Below are 23,284 nucleotides of genomic sequence, written 5' to 3'. Positions count from 1 at the left end.
CCCCCCCCCCATCTGTCCCCGCTGCCTCTCCCCCCCCCCATCTGTCCCCGCTGCCCCTCCCCCCATCTGTCTCCGCTGCCTCTCCCTCCCCCCCATCTGTCCCTGCTGCCTCTCCCATCTGTCCCCGCTGCCTCTCCCCCATCTGTCTCCGCTGCTTCTCCCCCCCATCTGTCCTCGCTGCCCCTCCCCCATCTGTCTCCGCTGCTTCTCCCCCCCATCTGTCCTCGCTGCCCCTCCCCCCATCTGTCTCCGCTGCCTCCCCCCCCATCTGTCTCCGCTGCCTCCCCCCCCCATCTGTCCCCGCTGCCTCCCCCCCCCCCCCATCTGTCCCCGCTGCCTCTCCCCCCCCCATCTGTCCCCGCTGCCTCTCCCCCCCCCCATCTGTCCCCGCTGCCTCCCCCCCCATCTGTCCCCGCTGCCTTCCCCCCCCATCTGTCCCCGCTGCCTTCCCCCCCCCCCCCCATCTGTCTCCGCTGCCTCCCCCCCCCCCATCTGTCTCCGCTGCCTCCCCCCCATCTGTCCCCGCTGCCTCTCCCCCCCCCCATCTGTCCCCGCTGCCTCCCCCCCGATCTGTCCCCGCTGCCTTTCCCCTTTCCCCCCCCCCATCTGTCCCCGCTGCCTCTCCCTCCCCCCATCTGTCTCCGCTGCCTCTCCCTCCCCCCCATCTGTCCCTGCTGCCTCTCTCCCCTACATCTGTCCTCGCTGCCTCTCCCATCTGTCCCCGCTGCCTCTCCCATCTGTCCCCGCTGCCTCTCCCATCTGTCCCCGCTGCCTCTCCCATCTGTCCCCGCTGCCTCTCCCATCTGTCCCCGCTGCCTCTCCCATCTGTCCCCGCTGCCTCTCCCATCTGTCCCCGCTGCCTCTCCCATCTGTCCCCGCTGCCTCTACCCCCCCCCCCTCCCCATCTGTCCCCGCTGCCTCTACCCCCCCCCCTCCCCATCTGTCCCCGCTGCCTCTACCCCCCCCTCCCCATCTGTCCCCGCTGCCTCTACCCCCCCCCTCCCCATCTGTCCCCGCTGCCTCTACCCCCCCCCCCCCCCCTCCCCATCTGTCCCCGCTGCCTCTCCCCATCTGTCCCCGCTGCCTCTCCCTCCCCATCTGTCCCCGCTGCCTCCCCATCAGTCCCGGCGATCAGATCCCATTGTGCAGATGCAACGTCCATTTGTCAGACAATCACCCGGCGAGGAGAGAAGCGGCGCTGATTTCTGCCCCACCCCCACCCCCGCTATAATGCCCAGTAATGAGCCGCAATTGGCGGCTGGGGGGGCTCGTACTTTACACACATTTTTGGGATTTTCAGGTATTCTTCTTCTCTTCGATTATCCATTTTTCTTCCCGCCGCCTGATGAAGAAATGATTGCGGCGCCATCATGTGAAATACGCCAGAATGAAAAGCCCCAATTTGTGGCTGAAGGAAAAATTAAATTGATTTCTGCTTTTTATGAAACATTTTACCTGCCGGGAAGTTCTTAAAGTGACAGTGCACCCTAAAGCCAGAGATGGGGGGGCAGTAATACCCTGTATTATAGTGTATGGGGGAGCGAGGGTGCAGCTCTGGATCAGTACAGGATCAGTTATGTATGTACACAGTGACCCCACCAGCAGTATAGTGAGTGCAGCTCTGGAGTATAATATAGGATGTAACTCAGTACAGGATCAGTAATGTATGTACACAGTGACCCCACCAGCAGTATAGTGAGTGCAGCTCTGGAGTATAATATAGGATGTAACTCAGTACAGGATCAGTAATGTAATGTATGTACACAGTGACCTCACCAGCAGAATAGTGAGTGCAGCTCTGGAGTATAATACAGGATGTAACTCAGTACAGGATCAGTAATGTAATGTATGTACACAGTGACCTCAGCAGCAGAATAGTGAGTGCAGCTCTGGGGTATAATACAGGATGTAACTCAGGATCAGTAATGTAATGTATGTACACAGTGACCCCCACCAGCAGAATAGTGAGTGCAGCTCTGGAGTATAATACAGGATGTAACTCAGTACAGGATCAGTAATGTAATGTATGTACACAGTGACCTCAGCAGCAGAATAGTGAGTGCAGCTCTGGAGTATAATACAGGATGTAACTTAGGATCAGTAATGTATGTACACAGTGACCCCCACCAGCAGAATAGTGAGTGCAGCTCTGGAGTATAATACAGGATGTAACTCAGGATCAGTAATGTAATGTATGTACACAGTGACCTCACCAGCAGAATAGTGAGTGCAGCTCTGGGGTATAATACAGGATGTAACTCAGGATCAGTAATGTATGTATGTAGTGACCCCACCAACAGAATAGTGAGTGCAGCTCTGGAGTATAATACAGGATGTAACTCAGGATCAGTAATGTAATGTATGTACACAGTGACCCCACCAGCAGAATAGTGAGTGCAGCTCTGGAGTATAATACAGGATGTAACTCAGGATCAGTAATGTAATGTATGTACACAGTGACCTCACCAGCAGAATAGTGAGTGCAGCTCTGGGGTATAATACAGGATGTAACTCAGGATCAGTAATGTATGTATGTAGTGACCCCACCAGCAGAATAGTGAGTGCAGCTCTGGAGTATAATACAGGATGTAACTCAGGATCAGTAATGTAATGTATGTACACAGTGACCCCACCAGCAGAATAGTGAGTGCAGCTCTGGAGTATAATACAGGATGTAACTCAGGATCAGTAATGTATGTACACAGTGACCTCACCAGCAGAATAGTGAGTGCAGCTCTGGAGTACAATACAGGATGTAACTCGGGATCAGTGATGTAATCCATGTACGCGGTGACAGTATATGGTGGCATACACTGTAGTAGTGTTCGGTCAGAAGCGGTTTCGCACAGCAGAAATGGTGAATACAGTAAGTAATTTAGCATATTGGAGAGTTATCCAGGGATGGGTCACATGACACAGATGGGGTCTGGCAGCGGCTCTGGGCAGTGCTGGAGACAGAGGTGACACCAGTGTTGTGGCTGACGCTCGTGTTGCGGGATAAGAGAAGCCGTCACTGCGGATGAAGAATAATTTGGTTGCGGCTCATCCTTGTTTACCTCGGCGTGCGCTGCGGCTGATGTCTCTCTCTGGAGGCGGCTTCATTAAGCTCTCCACAGCAGACATTCTTTGTATAATGGAATACAATGCTGCTCCGTGTCCTGCTGGATGGCGCTAGTTATGGCTGTTTTGGAGGTGTCCGCCTGGTCCCGGCGCCCTCCCGGCTGCTCTGTGATGAGAGGTTTCTGGTAAGATGAAGCGTTGTCACAGCCGGGGGTCGTGACCTACATGAGACTGTCACAAACCCTCAGCGCTGATGGCTATAATCACATTGTCAGACCATCTCCACCCCCTGACTGTGCCGCTGTATCCCGCTCCTCCTACTTCCGACCTCTCCCCTACATGAACCCAAAGGGAATCTAAGCAAAAAATCGCATCTGCTGAATTCTGCTGCAGTGCTGGAGGCTGCGTCACAGTGTAACAGCGGATTGTCACCACTGAAATGGCGGCCATATTGGTTGTCACCCAGCTTTCCCAGGGGCAGGTAGAGCAAGGAAAAGGCTTAATAGGACCCGACTGCAAGACGTGTGGTCACTTCAGATACTTTGTTATTAGGCACAGAGGCCTACGAACATGATGGTGGTGATCACTGTGTTTTCTGATTGTTTCCTACAGGGTGCGGACACTGCAAGAAGATGAAGCCGGACTACGAAAAGGCGGCCGAGGTCCTGCGCGAGGAAAGTGTAAGGAACTGTGTGCAAATATGAGCAGAATAGTGAGTGCAGCTCTGGAGTATAATACAGGATGTAACTCAGGATCAGTGATGTAATGTATGTACACAGTGACCCCACCAGCAGAATAGTGAGTGCAGCTCTGGAGTATAATACAGGATGTAACTCAGGATCAGTAATGTAATGTATGTACACAGTGACCTCACCAGCAGAATAGTGAGAGCAGCTCTGGGGTATAATACAGGGTGTAACTCAGGATCAGTAATGTATGTACACAGTGACCTCACCAGCAGAATAGTGAGTGCAGCTCTGGAGTATAATATAGGATGTAACTCAGTACAGGATCAGTAATGTAATGTATGTACACAGTGACCCCACCAGCAGAATAGAGAGTGCAGCTCCGGAGTATAATACAGGATGTAACTCAGGATCAGTAATGTAATGTATGTACACAGTGACCCCACCAGCAGAATAGTGAGTGCAGCTCTGGGGTATATATGGAGGTAATATGATGATCCGTTACTGTGAGTGTGTTGGGTGTCCCGGTTATCTCTTGTTGCGGTGTTCTCACCCCCGTACGTTGGTCTCGCTCTGTAATAGCTTAAATACTTGCTGATATTTATTGCGCTGTAGATGTTATAATTTATGGGTTGTTTTACTGATAGATTCCTAATGCTCCCGACTAATGTGAATGAGCCGCTGCCGTCTTGCTGAGATCCTGGAGGAGTTGGAGCTGAGCGCAGGGTGATTGCTTATTCACTCACTTTGCCAAATCTCCACGCCGGAGAACATTACGGTGCGGCGGCGGCTGAGAGTCGGCTTTATTAGAAGTGTTTACCATTAGGATTAATTAAATTTGTCATATTTAGAGAAAACAGGAGACGAGGAGTGTGAGTGCGGCGCGGGGGGAGAACGGCGGTCACTCTGGCGGCAGAAGTGCTCCGCATTAATCACTTATATTCTAATCACTGGCTGTAATCATTTATAAGGTCTGTGAACAGCACAGCGATCTGATCACTCAGTGCAGCCGCTGGGGGGGGAGGGGGTCACGGAATACTACCTGGGGATTAGTTATCTCATCTACAGAGTATGTAAAGACCCTAAGTATCAGCATGTCACTATCCTGTACCCCAAGTGTTATTATCCTGTACCCCTGGTGTTATTATCCTGTACCCCAAGTGTCAGCGTGTCACTAACTTGTACCCGGAGTATCACAATCCTGTACCCCAAGTGTCACTAACCTGTACCCCAAGTGTCACTAACCTGTACCCCAAGTGTCACTAACCTGTACCCCAAGTGTCAGCGTGTCATTATCCTGCACCCCCAATTGTCACTATCCTGCACCCCAAGTGTCGCTGCCCTGCACCCCGAGTGTCTGTATGTCACTATCCTGTACCCCAAGTGCTGCTGCCCTGCACCCCAAGTGGCACTATCCTGCACCCTGAGTGTCTGTGTCACTATCCTGCACCCCGAGTGTCATTATCCTGTACCCCAAGTGTCAGTGTGTCATTATCCTGTACCCCGAGTGTCTGCGTGTCGCTGCCCTGTACCATATAGTAGTATAGGATGCTGTTGTAGAGTGTAGTGTGTAGTAGTTTATCCGCCTTGTGCCCCCAGTTTATGGTGGTCGTCCCTCTGTGCTGCAGCCGCCCCTGTAGTTATCTGCAGCCCCCGCTGACCCGTCCTCTTGGCTCTTTCAGGACGCCGGTGTGTTAGCCGCAGTGGACGCCACAGTGCACAGATCTCTGGCGGAGCGCTTCCATGTATCGGGGTTCCCCACCCTGAAGTATTTTGCGGATGGAGAGGAGAAGTACACAGTGCCGCACCTGCGCACCGAGCAGAAGATCCTGGAGTTCATGCACAAGTAGGTGGATGAGTCCGGTCACTGTGCGCTGTGTGTAGTGTCACCTGATGCTGATGCAGAGTTGTGTTTGTTGCAGCCCCGAGGCCCCCCCGCCTCCAGAACCATCATGGGAAGACAAGCCGTCCAGCGTTCTCCACCTCCTGGGGGACGACTTCCGAGAATCCCTGAAGAAGAAGAAGCACGCCCTGGTCATGTTCTACGCTCCCTGTAAGAACCTGCACTCTTATCTTCCGTAAATGAGTCCGTGTCTACTGTGTAGAGACCTCATTCAGCTGCAGGGAGGCCGCTGCTCTCTGTCGTCGTTGTCCGCCGCTGCTTTCTGTCGTCGTTGTCCGCCGCTGCTCTCTGTCGTCGTTGTCCGCCGCTGCTCTCTGTCGTCGTTGTCCGCCGCTGCTCTCTGTCGTCGTTGTCCGCCGCTGCTCTCTGTCGTCGTTGTCCGCCGCTGCTCTCTGTCGTCGTTGTCCGCCGCTGCTCTCTGTCGTCGTTGTCCGCCGCTGCTCTCTGTCGTCGTTGTCCGCCGCTGCTCTCTGTCGTCGTTGTCCGCCGCTGCTCTCTGTCGTCGTTGTCCGCCGCTGCTCTCTGTCGTCGTTGTCCGCCGCTGCTCTCTGTCGTCGTTGTCCGCCGCTGCTCTCTGTCGTCGTTGTCCGCCGCTGCTCTCTGTCGTCGTCGTCCGCTGCCGCTGCTCTGTTATCAGCCATGCTTGCTCATTGTAATCTTTGAAGATTTCCAGTCCCTAAGATCTGTGCTTGCTACAATTCAATCTAGCCGTTCATTGTTTCCCTCCCTCCCTGACCCCTCGCTCCACAGCACAGGGTGCGCAGCAGTTCCGTATAGGATACAACTGTAACAAACCCTCAGCTGTAAGTATCCTAATGTAAGCTGTGTCACTCAGTGACCATCATTATGTGTGCTGACCGGGTGGTCCGGCCGCTGAGGTGGAGGACTTGACCCCCGCAGGTCTATTACCCGCACTGTAGTCTCTGATCTCATCCCTGACCCGCCGCCATCCCATTAAAGTTTATGATCCCTTCTGCAGACTCCTCCAGTAAAGCGGTGATTTATAGAGCTGTATTCCGTCCTGATGTGTCAGGGAGATGTCACCTTGTATTTACTCCGACTAATGGAAGTGGCTGAGAGGTAAATCTGAGCAAAGTGTCAGATCCAGCAAAGGTTGTGTAAGGTTAACAGGCCGGCGCAGTCCTATGTATCCAACACTCCAGCTAAGTTCTGGTATATTATGGTGACCTGTTAGGAGTCTCTAGTGGTGGTGCGATGGCATCAGGACGGCGTCTGAGGAAGTGTGTGTGTGTGTGGGGGGGGACATAATATATAAAAAGCTTAAAGGGGTATTCCACTCAAACATAACTTTTGATATGTTGCTGCCTATGGTGAGAATAACAATTCATTCCATACTTATTATGTATTCAGTCTCCTTCCCCCACTTCTCAGATGCTGCTTTCTGCTGAAGACAAAATAATCTGTGTGAGCTTTTCTCTGTCTCCCCCCCCCCCCCCCTCCCTTCTGAGACGGCTGATGCAAACAGGTCCCAGACTGGCTGTATCTGCAACATTGTAGCTTCTATTTAATGCTGGGAGGATTAATATGAGATCAAGTTACTGATGTACTCACTGTGATTATCCCTCCTAGCATTACAAGGAAACTACAATGTTGCAGATAAAGCTAGCCAGGGACTTGTTTACATCAGCTGTCTCAGGGAGGAGGGGGAGACAGAGAGAAAAGCTCCCACACATATTCTTGTGTCTTCAGCAGAAAGCAGCAGCTGAGAACTGGGGGAAGGAGACTGAAAACATAATAAGTATGGAAGGAATTGTTAGTCTCACCATGGGCAGCAACATATGAAAAGTTATGTTTGAGTGGAATACCCCTTTCCAGAGAGAAGCATCCAGAGAGCTCAGTCCTGGCTGCCGGTGATACTGAAGTCGTCCCCCCCCCCTCCATGTTATCCGCCGTCCCGATCCTGTAATCGCCGTGGCGCAGCAGATTCGCCAGTATTACAGTGTTTCACGTCTCCCGTATCATGTCGGGTTTGTTTTATTTCTTTAGTGGATTTACATTTGTTCTGATAATAGAAGCTGAATAAACAGAATCCGTGGCCGTTCCTATCCGCCGGAGGCTTCACATAAGGAGATTATCTACCCCGAGCAAAGCGGAGACGAGGGTGCAGCTCTGCCGCCTCCTCTGCCGCTGCTCCGCCACGCATTCACAATCACACCGCGCTTTTTGTGACCAATTCTGAGGTGATTTGTAATTACGCTGTTCTGACTCCGCAGCAGTGTTAACCCCGCGCTGTGCAGTGTCCTCTATGGAGCAGGTGTCAGTCTCACCGCTCACCAGCTGTTGCAGAACTACAATTCCCATCATGCGTGGACAGACAAAGCTTTATCTCTCCAGGCATGATGGGGATTGTAGTTTTGCAACAGCTGGAGGGCATTGAGTTTGACACCTCTACCATGGGATTGTAAGTGCAGCCTTAAAGGGGTACTCCGTGTGGGTGGGGGGTTGAGCTTTCAAATCAACTGGTACCAGAAAATTACATAGATTTGTAATTTACTATATAAAAAATGTTCAGTCTTCCAGTACTTATCCGCTGCTGTATGTCCTGCAGAAAGTGGTGTATTCTCTCCACTCTGACACAGTGTTCTCTGCTGCCACCTCTATCCATGTCAGGAACTGTCTAGAGCAGCAGTACATGTGTATAGTGGTGGGGGGCACTGTGCTCGGGAATATTTATCTCTTCCTCTGTAATTGACGTCCTTCTTGTCTCTTTCATGCACACAGACGCTTATTAACCCCGCGTCCCCCCCCCGCTCCTCTTCTAATAAACATTGCCTCTTCCTTCACGACTCTGTGTGCCTCGCATTCTCCTTTGTTCTCCGCTATCTCTTCAATTAGCGCTCGCCTCGTCCATTTTCCGCAGCGTAATTACACTTAATTGCTTGTGACATGAAAGCCGCGGCGCTGGCGATTCATTGTGGCAGCTCCTAATTTGTCGCGATGCCTCACGTACGGCGTCTGGCGGAGCGGCCCGGCCCGGGGTCTGACCTCTCCCTGTCCTGGAAACGTCCGGATGTTTTTGGTCCCTCCACACAAAGCGGACGGGACAACTAGTTTTATCATTCGCTGTCTGAAGCGATCAGGATCAATGGTGGAAATCTGACGATTGGCGATGGAGGGAGGGAGGGAGGGAGGACGCATCGGGAGAACCGGACACTGTCCCATTACTGATGTAAACACAGGCTTTGCACCCATCGGTGGGCGTGCTTATACAGCCGCCATGCTCTACAATGCAGGCTATAAGTAAGGTGGCCTCTGTATACTCCTGTATACTGTATGTACGCAGTCTAACTCTCTGCTTCACTTTCAGGGTGTCCCCACTGCAAAAACACTATTCCGGATTTTACGACGGCAGCAGAAGAATTCAGGGAAGATCGGAAGGTGAGAGTGGGTGGGGGGTGGGGGGGGGGGAAGATGGGATCCTGTCATAGGTCGCAGGCTACTCACTGGCGTAAAGCAGCAAAATACCAAATGTAGTCAGGGGGTACAAGAGTTTTATACCCAGTCCGCAGCCCCTGACTGTATGATCACACCCATAGTAACTCCCCTTATTAAAGGAGTATTCCGCTCACACATAACTTTTGATATGTTGCTGCCTATGGTGAGACTAAAAATTCCTTCCATACTTGTTATTATCTATTCAGTCTCCTTGCCCCAGTTCTCAGCTGCTGCTTTCTGCTCAAAGGGGTGCTCCAGCGTGGGGGCACTTTTTTGGGGGGGACCGGGGAGGAGGTGGCTGAAATAAAGACGTCCACTTACCTCCCCGAATCCAGCGGCGGGTCCCGCATCACGGGACGCTACGTCTCAGGGCCGCTCAGCCACTCAGTGAAGGAGGCGGGATCCGTTTGAAGTCTTCTCGGATCCCGCCTCCTTCACTGAGTGGCTGAGTGGCCCTGAGACATCGCGTCGCTGGAACCAGGGAGGTAAGTGGACGTCTTCATTTCAGCCACCTCCTCCCCGGTCCCCCCAAAAATGTGCCCCCACGCTGGAGCACCCCTTTAAGACACAAAAATCTGTGTGTGAGCTTTTTTCTCCTCTCTGTCTCCCCCACCTTCCCCCTCCCTTCTTAGACGGCTGATGTAAACAAGTCCCTGGCTGGCTGGATCTGCAACATTGTAGCTTCTTTGTAATGCTGGTCAAGTTGAGGTTAAAGCGACTGTACCCACAATCTTACCCCCCCCCCCCCCCCCCCAAACCACTTGTACCTTCGGATAGCTGCTTTTAATCCAAGATCTGTCCTGGGGTCCGTTCTGCAAGTGATGTGGTTATTGTCATAAAACATTACTTTTCAAATTGCAGCTTCGTGCCCAACGGGAGTATCTATGCCCTAACTTTGCACCACCCCTCCGTCCCTCCTCATCATTAGGAATGCTCCAGGCAGATTGTCTCCTATTCCCCACCTGTGTCAGCCCGGCACATGGGCTGGATCATTAAGAAATCTGTGCAATGTTTAAACAGAAGTAAATGTTCCAATGGCATTCCTAATGATGAAGAGGGTGGGGTGGAAGGACGGAGGGGTGGTGCAAAGTTAGGGCACAGATACTCCTGTTTGGCACAGGGCTGCAATTTTAAAATTAATTTTTTTATGACAATAACTGCATCACCTGCCGAACGGACCCCAGGACAGATCTTGGATTAAAAGCAGCTATCCGCAGGTACAAGTGGTTTGGGGGGGGGGGGGGGGGGGTAGATTGTGGGTACAGAGTCGCTTTAAGTTGCTGATGAACTCATGCAGATACATCCTGCCAGGGACTCGTTTACATCAGTCGTCTCAGAAGGGAGGGGGAGTAGGGGGAGACAAAGAGAGAAGATCACACACAGATTATTGTGACTTCAGCAGAAAGCAGAAGCTGAGAACTGGGGGGATAACCCCTTTAAGATCTCTGCTTGTGGACAGTGAATGGACTGAAGCAGAATACCTCATTCATGTCTCTTTCTTGGCCAATGTCGGCAGTATGCCAATATATACCACAACAGCGCTACTTACACTTGGCCTATTTCTTGGACTTCTTTGTAAAACAAGACTTAAAGCGAATGTGCGACTAGTATAATGGCTTTTTTTTTTTTACACGAATAGACCAATGCCGCGGTCTATTTTCGAGCACCGGTCCGGCATGAAGCCCTGGAGGGTTCTCAGGAATAGACCGGTACCTTATATGGGGACTGAGCCGCGGTTCAAAAAAGGACTGCGACACTGGTCTATTCCTGTTAAAAACAAAAAAGCCATATACTAGTGGTACATTTGCTTTAACCCCTTAACGACATCGGGCGTAAACTTACGCCCTGGCGCCCTGGTACTTAGCGCATCAGGGCGTAAATTTACGCCCGATGTTTCCCCGATCGCTGCGTGTTCACACACAGCGGTCGGGGAAGATGGCCTGCTATAAATCATAGCAGGCCATCTCAGCTTCACGGCACGGGGGGTGGTTAACACCCACCGTGCTTACGATCGCTGCTATAGGCTGATCAATTCAGATCAGCCAATAGCGGCGATCGGAACCTTTCCGGGTCATGGGTGACCCGATGACCCGGAAAAAAATGGCGGTCGGTGCTGTCCGAGGACGGCACCGACCGCCATTACTGTTAAAAGTAATGTTGATCGCCGTGCCACCGGCCCGATCGCCGTGAACGGCCGGCCGGCCGTTCACGGCGATCGGGCCGGTGGCACGGCGATCAGAGTCCCACAAAATAGTAAATACCTGCCCTGGACCCCTCAGCTAGGTAGCCGAGGGGTCCAGAGCAGGTATTTGTACATTACTCACCTGTCCCGGGCTCCTGATCGGCGGCTTCCGGGTTCGCGGCGTCCTCCGTCATTCCGTTCGGTCTTCGGGTCTTTCCGGCGGTCCTCGTCGTCTTCTTTCGGCTATTTTCGGCTCCAGCCTCGTCATTTTCTGGATTTTGCGCTCTGCTGCCCCCTAGCGGCTGATATGTGTAATACACTTATCAGCAGCTACAGGGATATTCAGAATATAGAAAAAGTGGTTTTTTTTTTTCCCCAATTTTTTTTTTTCTATTTTCCGCACCCTATCGCCGCTGAGTGTTGATTAGCATCGCACGAAAGTGCGCTGCTAATCAGCAACTCCTCCTTTTTGGCGTAGGGTGTTTTTTTTCTATATTCTACTGCCACGGTCTGCTTATAAGTGCCGCACATAAGTGCGGCATTTATCAGCAACGCCTTTGTTGCCGTAGATTTTTTTTATACTTACTGTAAAAAAAAACACGTAAAAAACACTACATTACACCACACTACATTGAATAAAGTTTGACACTACACCACTACATACCCCATATACTAGTCCCCATATAAAGATGGCCCCCAGGGTGTTTTCGGTGTCAGAGGGATACGTTATTATTGCCTCCGACACCGAAACAGCCAGTGAGGATGAATGGGGGGGATCGTTCTTTCCTCCATTCATCCTCATCATCCAGTGACGTGTCTGGGGGTAGCATAGCGTACGCTGCCCCCCAGACACGTCTTTTCCGCCAGTACCGTCCCAATAAGAGATGACGGTATGGTGTGAAATTCTACAAACTCTGTGAGAGTACCTCTGGGTACACTTACAGATTTAGGGTACGTGCATTCCGCAGCTGGCACCCGCCGGCGGACTGATGGAGGCGCATGTCTCCACCCGTGTCATAGACTCCATGTTATGCACGGGCGGATTCCGTCGTCCATCCAAAGAATGAACACGTTGGACGGAGAGCGGAATCCGCCCGTGCATAGAATGGAGTCTATGACACGGACGGAGACGTGCGCCTGCATCAGTCCGCCGGCGGGTGCCAACTGCGGAATGCACGAAGGGTTATCTGTCGCGATTCCGCAGTGTGCACGTACCCTTAGAGTGTATGTAGGAAGGAACACCCGAATCCAGCCCCAGATGCCCCCCCCCCCCCCCCTCCCATCCTCGGAACAAGTGGGAAGATCGTCCGGGAACTGATCTTCCCACTGCTGGATAAAGGTTACCACCCGTACGGGGATAACTTTTATACCAGCACCCCCTCTTCCAGTCCCTCGCTGCCCGAGCTACTGTAGCTTGCGGCACGATCCAAACATATCAGAAGTAGTAATAGCGCCCTAATATTTAGCAGCCATGGAGCGGACCCAGCGCTTCTGGATATGAGGGACCCCGTATCGCACCAGGACAACATTTTCCAGGTGACGTCCCCCACACTGGAGAACAGGAGACCCCAGAAGAAGTGCAGAGTGTGGGGTAACAGGGGGATCAGGAAGGACACCATTTCCAGTGTGCCACCTGTCCTGATCACCCCGGCCTCTGCATACTAGATCGCTTCAAGGCGCACCACACGTCATTGGGGTTCTACATTATCTAAATTCTGTCCCTTATTCCTATTTCAGGGGTCACGTTGATCCGGGGATTATTCTGATCGCCATTATGGATTCGGGAAGGAATTTTTCCCATTGATGAGGCTACTGTCGTCTGCCTCACAAGGGTTTTTTGCCTTCCTCTGGATCAACACAGGTTGAATTTGATGGACACCTGTCATTTACAACCTTATAAACTAATAATTGGTCTAATACCCCCAAATAAATTAGAATTGTCCCTTTTTCCCAGCTAAATAGGTATGGCCGCCATTCCCATTAGAGGATGCCATGATGCAATTACAAAGCCTCTGTGCGGCCAGGACAGTAGAAACCCCCCACAAGTGACCCCATTCTGGAAACTACACCCGATAAGGAATCTAACAAGGGGGGCAGTGGGGATATGGCCCCCAAGTGACGGCCACATTTGGGACGTGAAAATGAAAAAAATGGTATTTTTTATTTTCTCGGCACATGTTCTACGTAAGTGCCCGTCACCAGTGGGGTCCATATCCTCACTGCACCCCTTGTTAGATTCCTTATGGGGTGTAGTTTCCAGAATGGGGTCACTTGTCGGGGGTTTCTACTGACCTGGCAGCACAGGAGCTTTGTAATTGCGACATGGCCTCCATCCTCCATTCCAGCCTCTAAATGGCGCTCTGTCCCTTTGGTGGCTTGCCCTGTGCCCATATGGCACATTATGTCCACATGTGGGGTATTTTCGTACTCAGGGGACACTACCTACACGTTTTGTGTTAATTTTCTTTTTTAACCCCTTGTGGAAATGGAAAAAATCAAGGCTAGACCAACATTTAGTGTAATTTTTGTAAAATTTTTACTCTAAATCATTAATCTTGTCATGATTTTTTCATTTTCACAAGGGGCTAAAAGATAAAAAAAAACACTAAATGTGTAGAGCAATTTCCCCTGAGTACGGAAATACCCCACATGTGGACATAAAGCGCCATGTGGGCGCAGGGTAAGCCTCCGAAGGGAAGGAGCGCCATTTCGTTTTTGAAGGCTGGATTTGGATGGAATGGATTTTAAGGGGCCATGTTGCATTCAAAAGGCCTCTGTGTTGCCAAGACAGTTGAACCCCCCCACAAGTGACCCCATTATGGAAACTACACCCCTCAAGGAATGTAACAAGGGGTGTAGTGAGCATATGGACCCCACTGGTGACGGGCACAAATGTGGAACAATGTGGCGTGAAAATGAAATATTACATTTTTTACACTATAATGTTGGTTTAGCCTTGAATTTATCATTTTCACAAGGGGTTAAAAGAGAAAAAAACACACAATATGTGTAGAGCAATTTCCCCCGAGTCCGTAAATACCCCACATGTGGACATAAAGCGCCATGTGGGCGCAGGGCAAGCCTCCAAAGGGAAGGAGCGCCATTTGGATTTTGGAGGTTGGATTTGGCTAGAATGGATGATGAACGCCATGTCGCATTTACAGAGCCCTCGTGCTGCCAAAACACTGGAAACCCCCCACAAGTGACCCCATTCTGGAAACTGCACCCCTCAAGGAATCTAACAAGGGGTGCAGTGAGGATATGGACCCCTTGATGACGGGCACATTTGTGCCATGAAAGTGAAAAAATGAAATTTTTTACTTTTACGTCACATTGTTCCACATTTGTGCCCGTCACCAGTGGGGTCCATATGCTCACTGTGCCCCTTGTTAGATTCCTTGAGGGGTGTAGTTTCCAGAATGGGGTCACTTGTGGGGGGTGTCCAGTGTCTTGGCAGCACGAGGGCTCTGTAAATGCGACATGGCCCTTGAAATCCTTTCCAGTGAAATTCAGCTTCCAAAAGCCAATTGGCGCTCCTTCCCTTTGGAGGCTCGTCCTGCGCCCCCTTGGCACTTTATCGCCACATGTGGGGTATTTCCGTACTCGGGAGAAACTGCGCTACACATTTTGTGTCTTTTTTTTCCTCTTATCCCTTTAAGAAAATGAAAAATTGAAGGCTAGAACAACGTTTTAGTGTAAAAAATAAATTTTTCTTTTTTCACACCATATTGTTCGGAAAATCTGTGAAGCACCTGTGGGGTCCAAATGCTCACCGCACCCCTTGTTACATTCCTTGAGGGGTGTAGTTTTCTAAATGGTGTCCCTTTAGGGGTGTTTTTTAGGTTTTGGCACCCCAGAGCCTCTGCCAACCTGAAGTGGTACAGTCAGAAATGACCAAATATAACGGAGGCGTTGAAATTCACTAGGCGCTCCTTTGTATCTGAGGCTTGTGGTTGCGTCAAATAGCGCAATAGGGCCACATATGGGGTATTTCTATAAACTGCAGAAACGGGGCAATAATTATTGGGGTGCATTTCTCTGGTAATAGGTTTATAATTATGAAAAATATTGGATTACAATAAAATCTCTGCACAGAAAATTAAAATTTTCAAATTTCTTACACACTTAGCTTTTATTTCTGTGACTCCCCTAAAGGGTTAAAACACTTTATGGATATGCTTTTGCAGAGTGTGGGGGGTGCAGTTTCTGAAATGGGGTGCTTCGTGAGGCTTTCTAACACACAGTCCCCTCAAATACACTTTTAACCTGAACAGGTCCCTAAAAATATCTGATTTTGAAATTTTACTGAAAATTTGGAAATTTGCTGCTAATGTTTTAAGCTTCCTATTGTCTAAAAAAAATTAAAGATCGTTTAATAAATGCCGCCAACATAAAGTAGACATGTTGCTAATGCTATTTAATATATAATTTATGTGGTATAACCACTTTCTGTATACGCAAAAAAGTTTCAAAGTTGGAAAAATGCAGTTTTTCACATTTTTTCACATTATTTGGGTTTTTTTCATAAAGATTTGTTATGATTATCGACTCCAATTTACCAGAAATGTAAAGTACAATATGTCACGAGAAAACAATCTCAGAATCAGCCGGATAGGTAAAAGCATCCCGAAGTTATTAATGACTAAAGTGACACAGGTCATATTCATAAAATTTGTCTCTGTCATTAAGGCCATTTCAGGCTCTGTCCTTAAGGGGTTAAAGGGGCATACTGGCAACAAAAAATACAGATCAACTAGTATCAGAAAGTTATAAAGATTTGAAATTTAGTTCTAATAAAATCCGCAGTCTTCCAGTACTTATCAGCTGCTATATGTCCTGCAGGAAGTGGTGTGTTCTCTCCAGTCTAACACACTGCTCTCTGCTGCCACCTCTGTCCATGTCAGGAACTGTCCAGAGCAGCAGCAAATCCCCATAGAAAACCTCTCCTGCTCTGGACAGTTCCTGACATGGACAGAGGTGGCAGCAGAGAGCACTGTGTCACACCGGAGAGAATACACCACTTCCTGCAGGACATACAGCAGCTAATAAGCACTGGAAGACTGAAGATTTTTAAATAAAATATAGATTACAAATCAATATAACTTTCTGACACCAGTTAATTTAGAAGAAAAAGATTTTTGCCGGAGTGCCCCTTTAAGAATTATTTATATAGTATGGGAGCAGTTGTGTAGGACATGCTGATGGTTGTAAATGTGAGATGTTATTATTGCCGACGTTACCGCCATGTTCTCTGCGATCCCGCTTCTGCTCCTCCGAGATTAGTCAGAAATAATTCACCTTTCAGATTCCCTCGTCTGACGACAAGTAAATGAAAATTAAAGGCAAACATGGCGGTATTTATCGAGGAGGTTACATTGTTCCCCGCAGCGTCGGCCGCGTCTGATCTCATTTCCCTCGGTAAACAGCCGGATCACAGTTGTGGTTTCTCATCTCCATTAGATCAGGTTATTACGCCGGGTTCAAGCCGCCATCTCCTGTTACCTGGGATGAGTTCTTAAAGGGATTTTTTCCCCCCAAATTTATTTAAACGGAAATAATTTTTATATTTAACCCCAAATATTAAACACGAGACTAAAACACTGATGGATCCGGCATAAGGAGGCAGCCATGGTTGGCTACGTGGAAAGTGTCACATGACCCGGTCTGCTGACATGCTGCTTTGTTTTGCAGATTGCGTACGCTGCTGTTGACTGCACCAAAGAGAAGAACCAGGATCTGTGTAAGCAGGAGGGAGTGGAGGGGTTCCCCACCTTCAGCTACTACAACTACGGAAAGTTCACAGAGAAATACAGCGGGGAGCGCTCGGTGAGTGTCAGTGTATATGGGGGGAACGCTCGGTGAGTGTCAGTGTGTATGGGGGGGGAACGCTCGGTGAGTGTCAGTGTGTATGGGGGGAACGCTCGGTGAGTGTCAGTGTGTATGGGGGGAACGCTCGGTGAGTGTCAGTGTGTATGGGGGGGAACGCTCGGTGAGTGTCAGTGTGTATGGGGGGGAACGCTTGGTGAGTGTCAGTGTGTATGGGGGGTGCTCGGTGACTGTCAGTGTGTATGGGGGGGGGGAGCGCTTGGGGTGAGTGTCGGTGTGTATGGGAGGGGGGATACTCGGTCAGTGTCTGTGTGTATGAGGGGGATGCCCGGTGAGTGTGAGTGTGTATGGGGGAGGCTCGGTAAGTGTCGGTGTGTATGGGAGGGGGGATACTCGGTCAGTGTCTGTGTGTATGAGGGGGATGCCCGGTGAGTGTGAGTGTGTATGGGGGAGGCTCGGTAAGTGTCGGTGTGTATGGGAAGGAACGCACTGTGAGTGTCAGTGTGTATAGTGGGGGTTCTCAGTGACTGTCAGTGTGTATGGGGGGTGCTCGGTGACTGTCAGTGTGTATGGGGGGGAGCGCTTGGGGTGAGTGTGTATGGGAGGGGGGATACTCGGTCAGTGTCGGTGTGTATGAGGGGGATGCCCGGTGAGTGTGTATGGGGGAGGCTCGGTAAGTGTCGGTGTGTATGAGGGCGGGATGCTCAGTGAGTATCGTGTGAATGGAGGGGAGCGCTCGGTGAGTGTCTGTGTGTATGGGGGGGATGCTCCGTGAGTATCGGCATGTATGTGTGTGTGTGTGTGTGTGTGTGTGGGGTGCTCGGTGACTGTCAGTGTGTATGGGGGGGGAAGCGCTTGGGGTGAATGCCGGTGTGTATGGGAGGGGGGATACTCGGTGAGTGTCGGTGTGTATGGGGGGGATGCTCGGTGAGTGTCGGTGTGTATGGAGGGGGGATGCTCAATGAGTATCGGTGTGTATGGCGGGGAGCGCTCGGTGAGTGTCAGTGTATATGGGGGGGATGCTCGGTTAGTGTAATCTTGAATGGGGGAGGGGGTGGTCTGCGGGGAGGCAGGGAGGGCGACTTAGTAACTCTGTTTTCTTTGTGAATCAGGAATCGGCGTTTGTTTCCTTTGTTCGGTCGCTCAGAGAGAAGGATCACGTCAAGCTGGGGAAGAAGAAGGAGGAGCTGTGATCCCAATCCCAAATCTGCACGGCCCCCAGCCTCAAGGGCCAAGAAGGATTTGTCCTAGTTCACTGTATGGAGACCCCGCACCCCTAATATCCAGTGCACTGTAGGAAGACCCTGCACCCCTAATATCCAGTGCACTGTAGGAAGACCCTGCACCCCTAATATCCAGTGCACTGTATGGAGACCCCGCACCCCTAATATCCAGTGCAGTATGAAGACCCCGCACCCCTAATATCCAGTGCACTGTATGGAGACCCTGCACCCCTAATATCCAGTGCACTGTATGAAGACCCCGCACCCCTAATATCCAGTGCACTGTATGAAGACCCCGCACCCCTAATATCCAGTGCACTGTATGGAGACCCTGCACCCCTAATATCCAGTGCACTGTATGAAGACCCCGCACCCCTAATATCCAGTGCACTGTATGGAGACCCCGCACCCCTAATATCCAGTGCACTGTATGGAGACCCTGCACCCCTAATATCCAGTGCACTGTATGAAGACCCCGCACCCCTAGTATCCAGTGCACTGTATGGAGACCCTGCACCCCTAATATCCAGTGCACTGTATGAAGACCCCGCACCCCTAATATCCAGTGCACTGTATGGAGACCCTGCACCCCTAATATCCAGTGCACTGTATGAAGACCCTGCACCCCTAATATCCAGTGCACTGTATGAAGACCCCGCACCCCTAATATCCAGTGCACTGTATGAAGACCCCGCACCCCTAATATCCAGTGCACTGTATGGAGACCCTGCACCCCTAATATCCAGTGCACTGTATGAAGACCCCGCACCCCTAATATCCAGTGCACTGTATGAAGACCCCGCACCCCTAATATCCAGTGCACTGTATGAAGACCCCGCACCCCTAATATCCAGTGCACTGTATGGAGACCCCGCACCCCTAATATCCAGTGCAGTATGAAGACCCCGCACCCCTAATATCCAGTGCACTGTATGGAGACCCTGCACCCCTAATATCCAGTGCACTGTATGAAGACCCCGCACCCCTAATATCCAGTGCACTGTATGAAGACCCCGCACCCCTAATATCCAGTGCACTGTATGATGTGTGCCTGGTCTGCAGTGCTGCTTACACATAGGATACCCTGTAAGCTTCTCTCTCCCGTGCACTGCAGAAAGAGCCCCCCATGTATAACCTAGAGTGCACTGCAGGAAGAGCCCCCCATGTATAACCTAGAGTGCACTGCAGCAAGAGCCCCCCATGTATAACCTAGAGTGCACTTCAGGAAGAGCCCCCCATGTATAACCTAGAGTGCACTGCAGGAAGAGCCCCCCATGTATAACCTAGAGTGCACTGCAATAATAACCTAATCTTCAGCCATTCCCCAGTGCCCTCTATGAAGACCCCCCAGAGCTGCCCATCAGGCCTGAGTGAGGGTCCAGCAGTGCACTGGTAATGCTCGCAGCTTCCAGGACCCCCATCATTGTGCACCCAGGCTTCCAGGACCTACACAAGGGTCCCACCCAGTGAACTGGGAGTCCACAGTATCAATGCTGCAGAGAGGAGAATCACCACTTACTACACGTATGGCCGCGCTCCTGAGGAGGGTGCAATCCCATCCTGTGAATGGACGGCCGGGGTTGGGGGTCTCCCTCGAATACACCCTGCACGCAGTGGAGACCCCCTTTAAGCCTTGCTCTGTGCACTCTGACCCCACTGTTTGCACATGGGGTGGTGCTATACTTTATCTTGCAGCTCAGGACACTCAATGCAGAATTCTTTAACCCTTAATATTCTGAACCTGTCACTTTACGTTCCACGGCAGCACCGCCTGCTGGCAGCCCCCCGACATTGCAGCCAGGTAAATGGAACTGGATGAGAATGATTGTTCTCGGCTGCTATCTCCCCCTTTATTTGGATGCTGACAATCTGATGCCAGGATTACTTCTTACTGCCATAGGAACCCATTCCGCGAGGGGTGATCCGCCACGTCTGCAGCTACAGCACGCTATATCCGTAATACTAAACTGTCCACACGAGGCTCCACAACCATCCCCGACATGTGGCTCTCCAGCTGATGCACGGCGGTCAGGGCATGCTGGGAATTGTAGTTTTGCAACATTTTTTTAAAAGTATTTGCTGAACTACAATTCCCATCATCCCATCATTCCCTTACAGAACTAATTCAAAGTTGTAAGAGTTTAGCCCCAGTGTCATCGCAGGATAGGAATGGGGGAACCACTGGCCTACAGCTGTTGCAAAACTACAATTCCCATCATGCAGTTGTAGCTAAAGCTTCGGCTGTCCAGGTATGATGGGAATTGTAGTTCCCCATCCCTGGTGTAGGACATGGCTGGAGGGTTACAGGTTGGGCAGTGCTGCTTTACAGCATAGCATTTGCTGCCAAAAGACTTAATTAGCCAATCAGGAGGCTAGAAATTAAGCCCCGCCTTTTGACCATTTGCAAATTTTGTAATCGGGACTGCTGAGATAGGTCATGTGACTCCACAAAGTTGTAATGGGTTAAGTGGGAGGGGCTTTTGTGAGATTTTGCTGCATTCTGATTGGACCTTGGTTGTAGGTAGTGGGTTAAGCTCCGCCCACCAGATAACAAGGCATCAGTGGTAAAAACCCCTTTAATCTTGAACCCTCTAACAAGTGTAAAGTTGCCTGAGTTATGGAGTCTCGTCATATCTGCCAAGGTCTATTTTACCTTTGAGGGGTCGCACTGTCTCCTAGTACTTGGCAGTCCATATATACAGTCACACAAAGTGTTTCCTATCCATGTTCCTGGGCAGCTTCCCCGGGACCGATCCCGCTACAGCTAGGCGGGAGGGGATGTAGGTGCCATAACTCAGAAAGCTGAAATGTTTGGAGTTGTCCTTTTAAAGGGGATGTTCGCCAAAATGCAAAAAAAAATAAAAAATCAGCTGATCAGAGATTTGTAATTTACTCTATTAAAAAAATCTCCAGCCTTCCAGTAATTATCAGCTGCTGTATGTCCTGCAGGAAGTGGTGTATTCTCTCCAGTCTGACACAGTGCTCTCTGCTGCCACCTCTGTCCATGTCAGGAACTGTCCAGAGGAGCAGCAGATCCCCATAGAAAACTGTCTTGCAGGACATAAAGCAGCTGATTAGTACTGGAAGACTGGAGATTTTTAAATATAAGTACATTACAAATCTATATTTTTCTGGCACTAGTTAATTTTAAAGAATTTTTGGGGGTGAACTACCCCTTTAAGATTGCAGTTCATTACTATAACCCCTCTTACAGAATATTATGGAGTTCCTTGTTTCAGGAAGATTTTTAAAAATTATTTTGTAACACGTTTTGCGGTCTGAATTTTCCCGTTTTCTGCCAATAGCGCGAGATTCTAGTAACGTTGTAGAGATTATAGGGTTATGTGCCGACATTCCCACCATACTGTGATGATTATGCCAAAAAATCTGAGATTATTTTCTGTTCTGTACGTTGTGTCCGTCCTCGGCCGTGTCGCAGGGTTGAACTGATAATTGTCGTAATGTAGCCCAGTGTTCTCCAACTACAACTCCCATTATACTGTGATGTCATGGCATGATGGGGGTTTATAGCAGCTGGAGAACACTGATGGGGCCCATCTATCTGCTGGGAACCAAGGTGACACTGACTCTCATCATTGTGTGATGCCGATGATCCCTGTGAACCTCTGGGGGGCGCTGCTCCTCACGCACAGGGACAGCAGTGAGATCCATGCTTCCTGGGGAATGAAATGGCCGCCTTTGTGCCTTATCCGGGTAAGTTTTACGAATATCAGTTCGTCCAACAATCGCGCTTCAGTTCACCCCGAATTTACATTCCAGAAGGGATCTCTATAGCCCAGGGGTAGGGAACATGGCTCTCCAGCTTATGCAGAGCTACAGCTCCCATCATGCTTTGTTCAGGGATGATGGGAGTTGTAGTTTTGCAGGTTCCTACCCCTGCGATAGCCCAAGCCATGGAGTGAGCCCGCCGCCAGAGACCGGACGCTTTATAGGTGACTTTACCCAGAGCAGCCGCCAGGATTTTATTTGTTGTTCATAGATTTTTGCTGGATGTTACTGATCCAGAGTTTCTTGTAGCCTCCAATCGCTCTAGAACCGTTTCCTCCCAAAACCTGGCTCCCCAGACTGATGCAAAACTACAACTCCCATCATCCCTGACAGCTGTTCTGCCAAGGCATGCTGGGAGTTTTGCAGAAGACGGGCCTAGAGGCTCATCTTAGAGAAGGCCGACGTCGCGTCACTCAGGGACAAGACATCAGACACATGGCGACGATTGTGCGATGGTCACCAGAGCGTTCACACCACTCCTGGAGAAGGTTCTCACCCCATCGGGCAGAAAAAAAGCCAAAAAGATAGATTTCTTATTTTTTCTTTATTTGCTCGAAGCCAAGATGGTGGTGGGGATAGAATCCGTGTACGGACACGTGGCGAAGGTTTCCCACATATTGCTAAGTGTTTCATACTGTATAATGGAGTAAATGCACCATATTTTTGATACCCAGAGAAGATAATAGGCGCAGAGTTTGTTTACATTGCCGGCGGTGAGGATTACGCCGCGTCATCGCCATCTGTCTGCAGATTTTGGTTCTTTTTCGGTAAAAGGCCCAGATTCTGTCCGCGTCACGTCCGTTCTCATCATCTGTATGATTCCCATTCTGTGTTTAATCTGTGATTTGTTTCATCTCAGAATAAAAACTATTTTACAGATAATCCCTGGTGTCTTGTGCGTCCGTGCGGTGCGGATGGCGGTGATAGAGCTGCCACCTCTGTCCATGTCAGGAACTGTCCAGAGCAGCAGCAAATCCCCATAAAAAAGCTCTCCTGCTCTGGACAGTTCCTGACATGGACAGAGGTGGCAGCAGAGAGCACTGTGTCAGACTGGAGAGAATACACCACTTCATGCAGGGCATACAGCAGCTGATAAGTACTGGAAGACTGGAGATTTAGACGTAAATTACAAATCTATATAACTTTCTTAAACCAGTTG

General features: G+C 50.2%; 1 protein-coding gene across 1 annotated transcript in view; it reads left to right on the top strand.

Annotated features, from left to right (window-relative positions):
• Window positions 1-23,007, top strand: part of PDIA5 (protein disulfide isomerase family A member 5) — a 47,146-nt gene extending 24,139 nt beyond the window's left edge. The window contains exons 11-16 of the mRNA XM_069982447.1: window positions 3,673-3,740; window positions 5,429-5,592; window positions 5,669-5,799; window positions 8,978-9,048; window positions 16,979-17,113; window positions 18,226-23,007. Of these exons, the coding sequence (XP_069838548.1) occupies window positions 3,673-3,740; window positions 5,429-5,592; window positions 5,669-5,799; window positions 8,978-9,048; window positions 16,979-17,113; window positions 18,226-18,306 (650 nt within the window). The 3' untranslated portion in view covers window positions 18,307-23,007. The remainder of the gene's footprint in view (window positions 1-3,672; window positions 3,741-5,428; window positions 5,593-5,668; window positions 5,800-8,977; window positions 9,049-16,978; window positions 17,114-18,225) is intronic.
• The last annotated feature ends 277 nt before the right edge of the window (window positions 23,008-23,284 follow it).

The sequence above is a fragment of the Dendropsophus ebraccatus genome, chromosome 9 (assembly GCF_027789765.1).
Source record: "Dendropsophus ebraccatus isolate aDenEbr1 chromosome 9, aDenEbr1.pat, whole genome shotgun sequence".
In the NCBI taxonomy this organism is placed as follows: Eukaryota; Metazoa; Chordata; class Amphibia; order Anura; family Hylidae; genus Dendropsophus; species Dendropsophus ebraccatus.
Note: the sequence above shows the minus strand (reverse complement) of the source record. Positions and strands in the feature narration are given on the sequence as shown.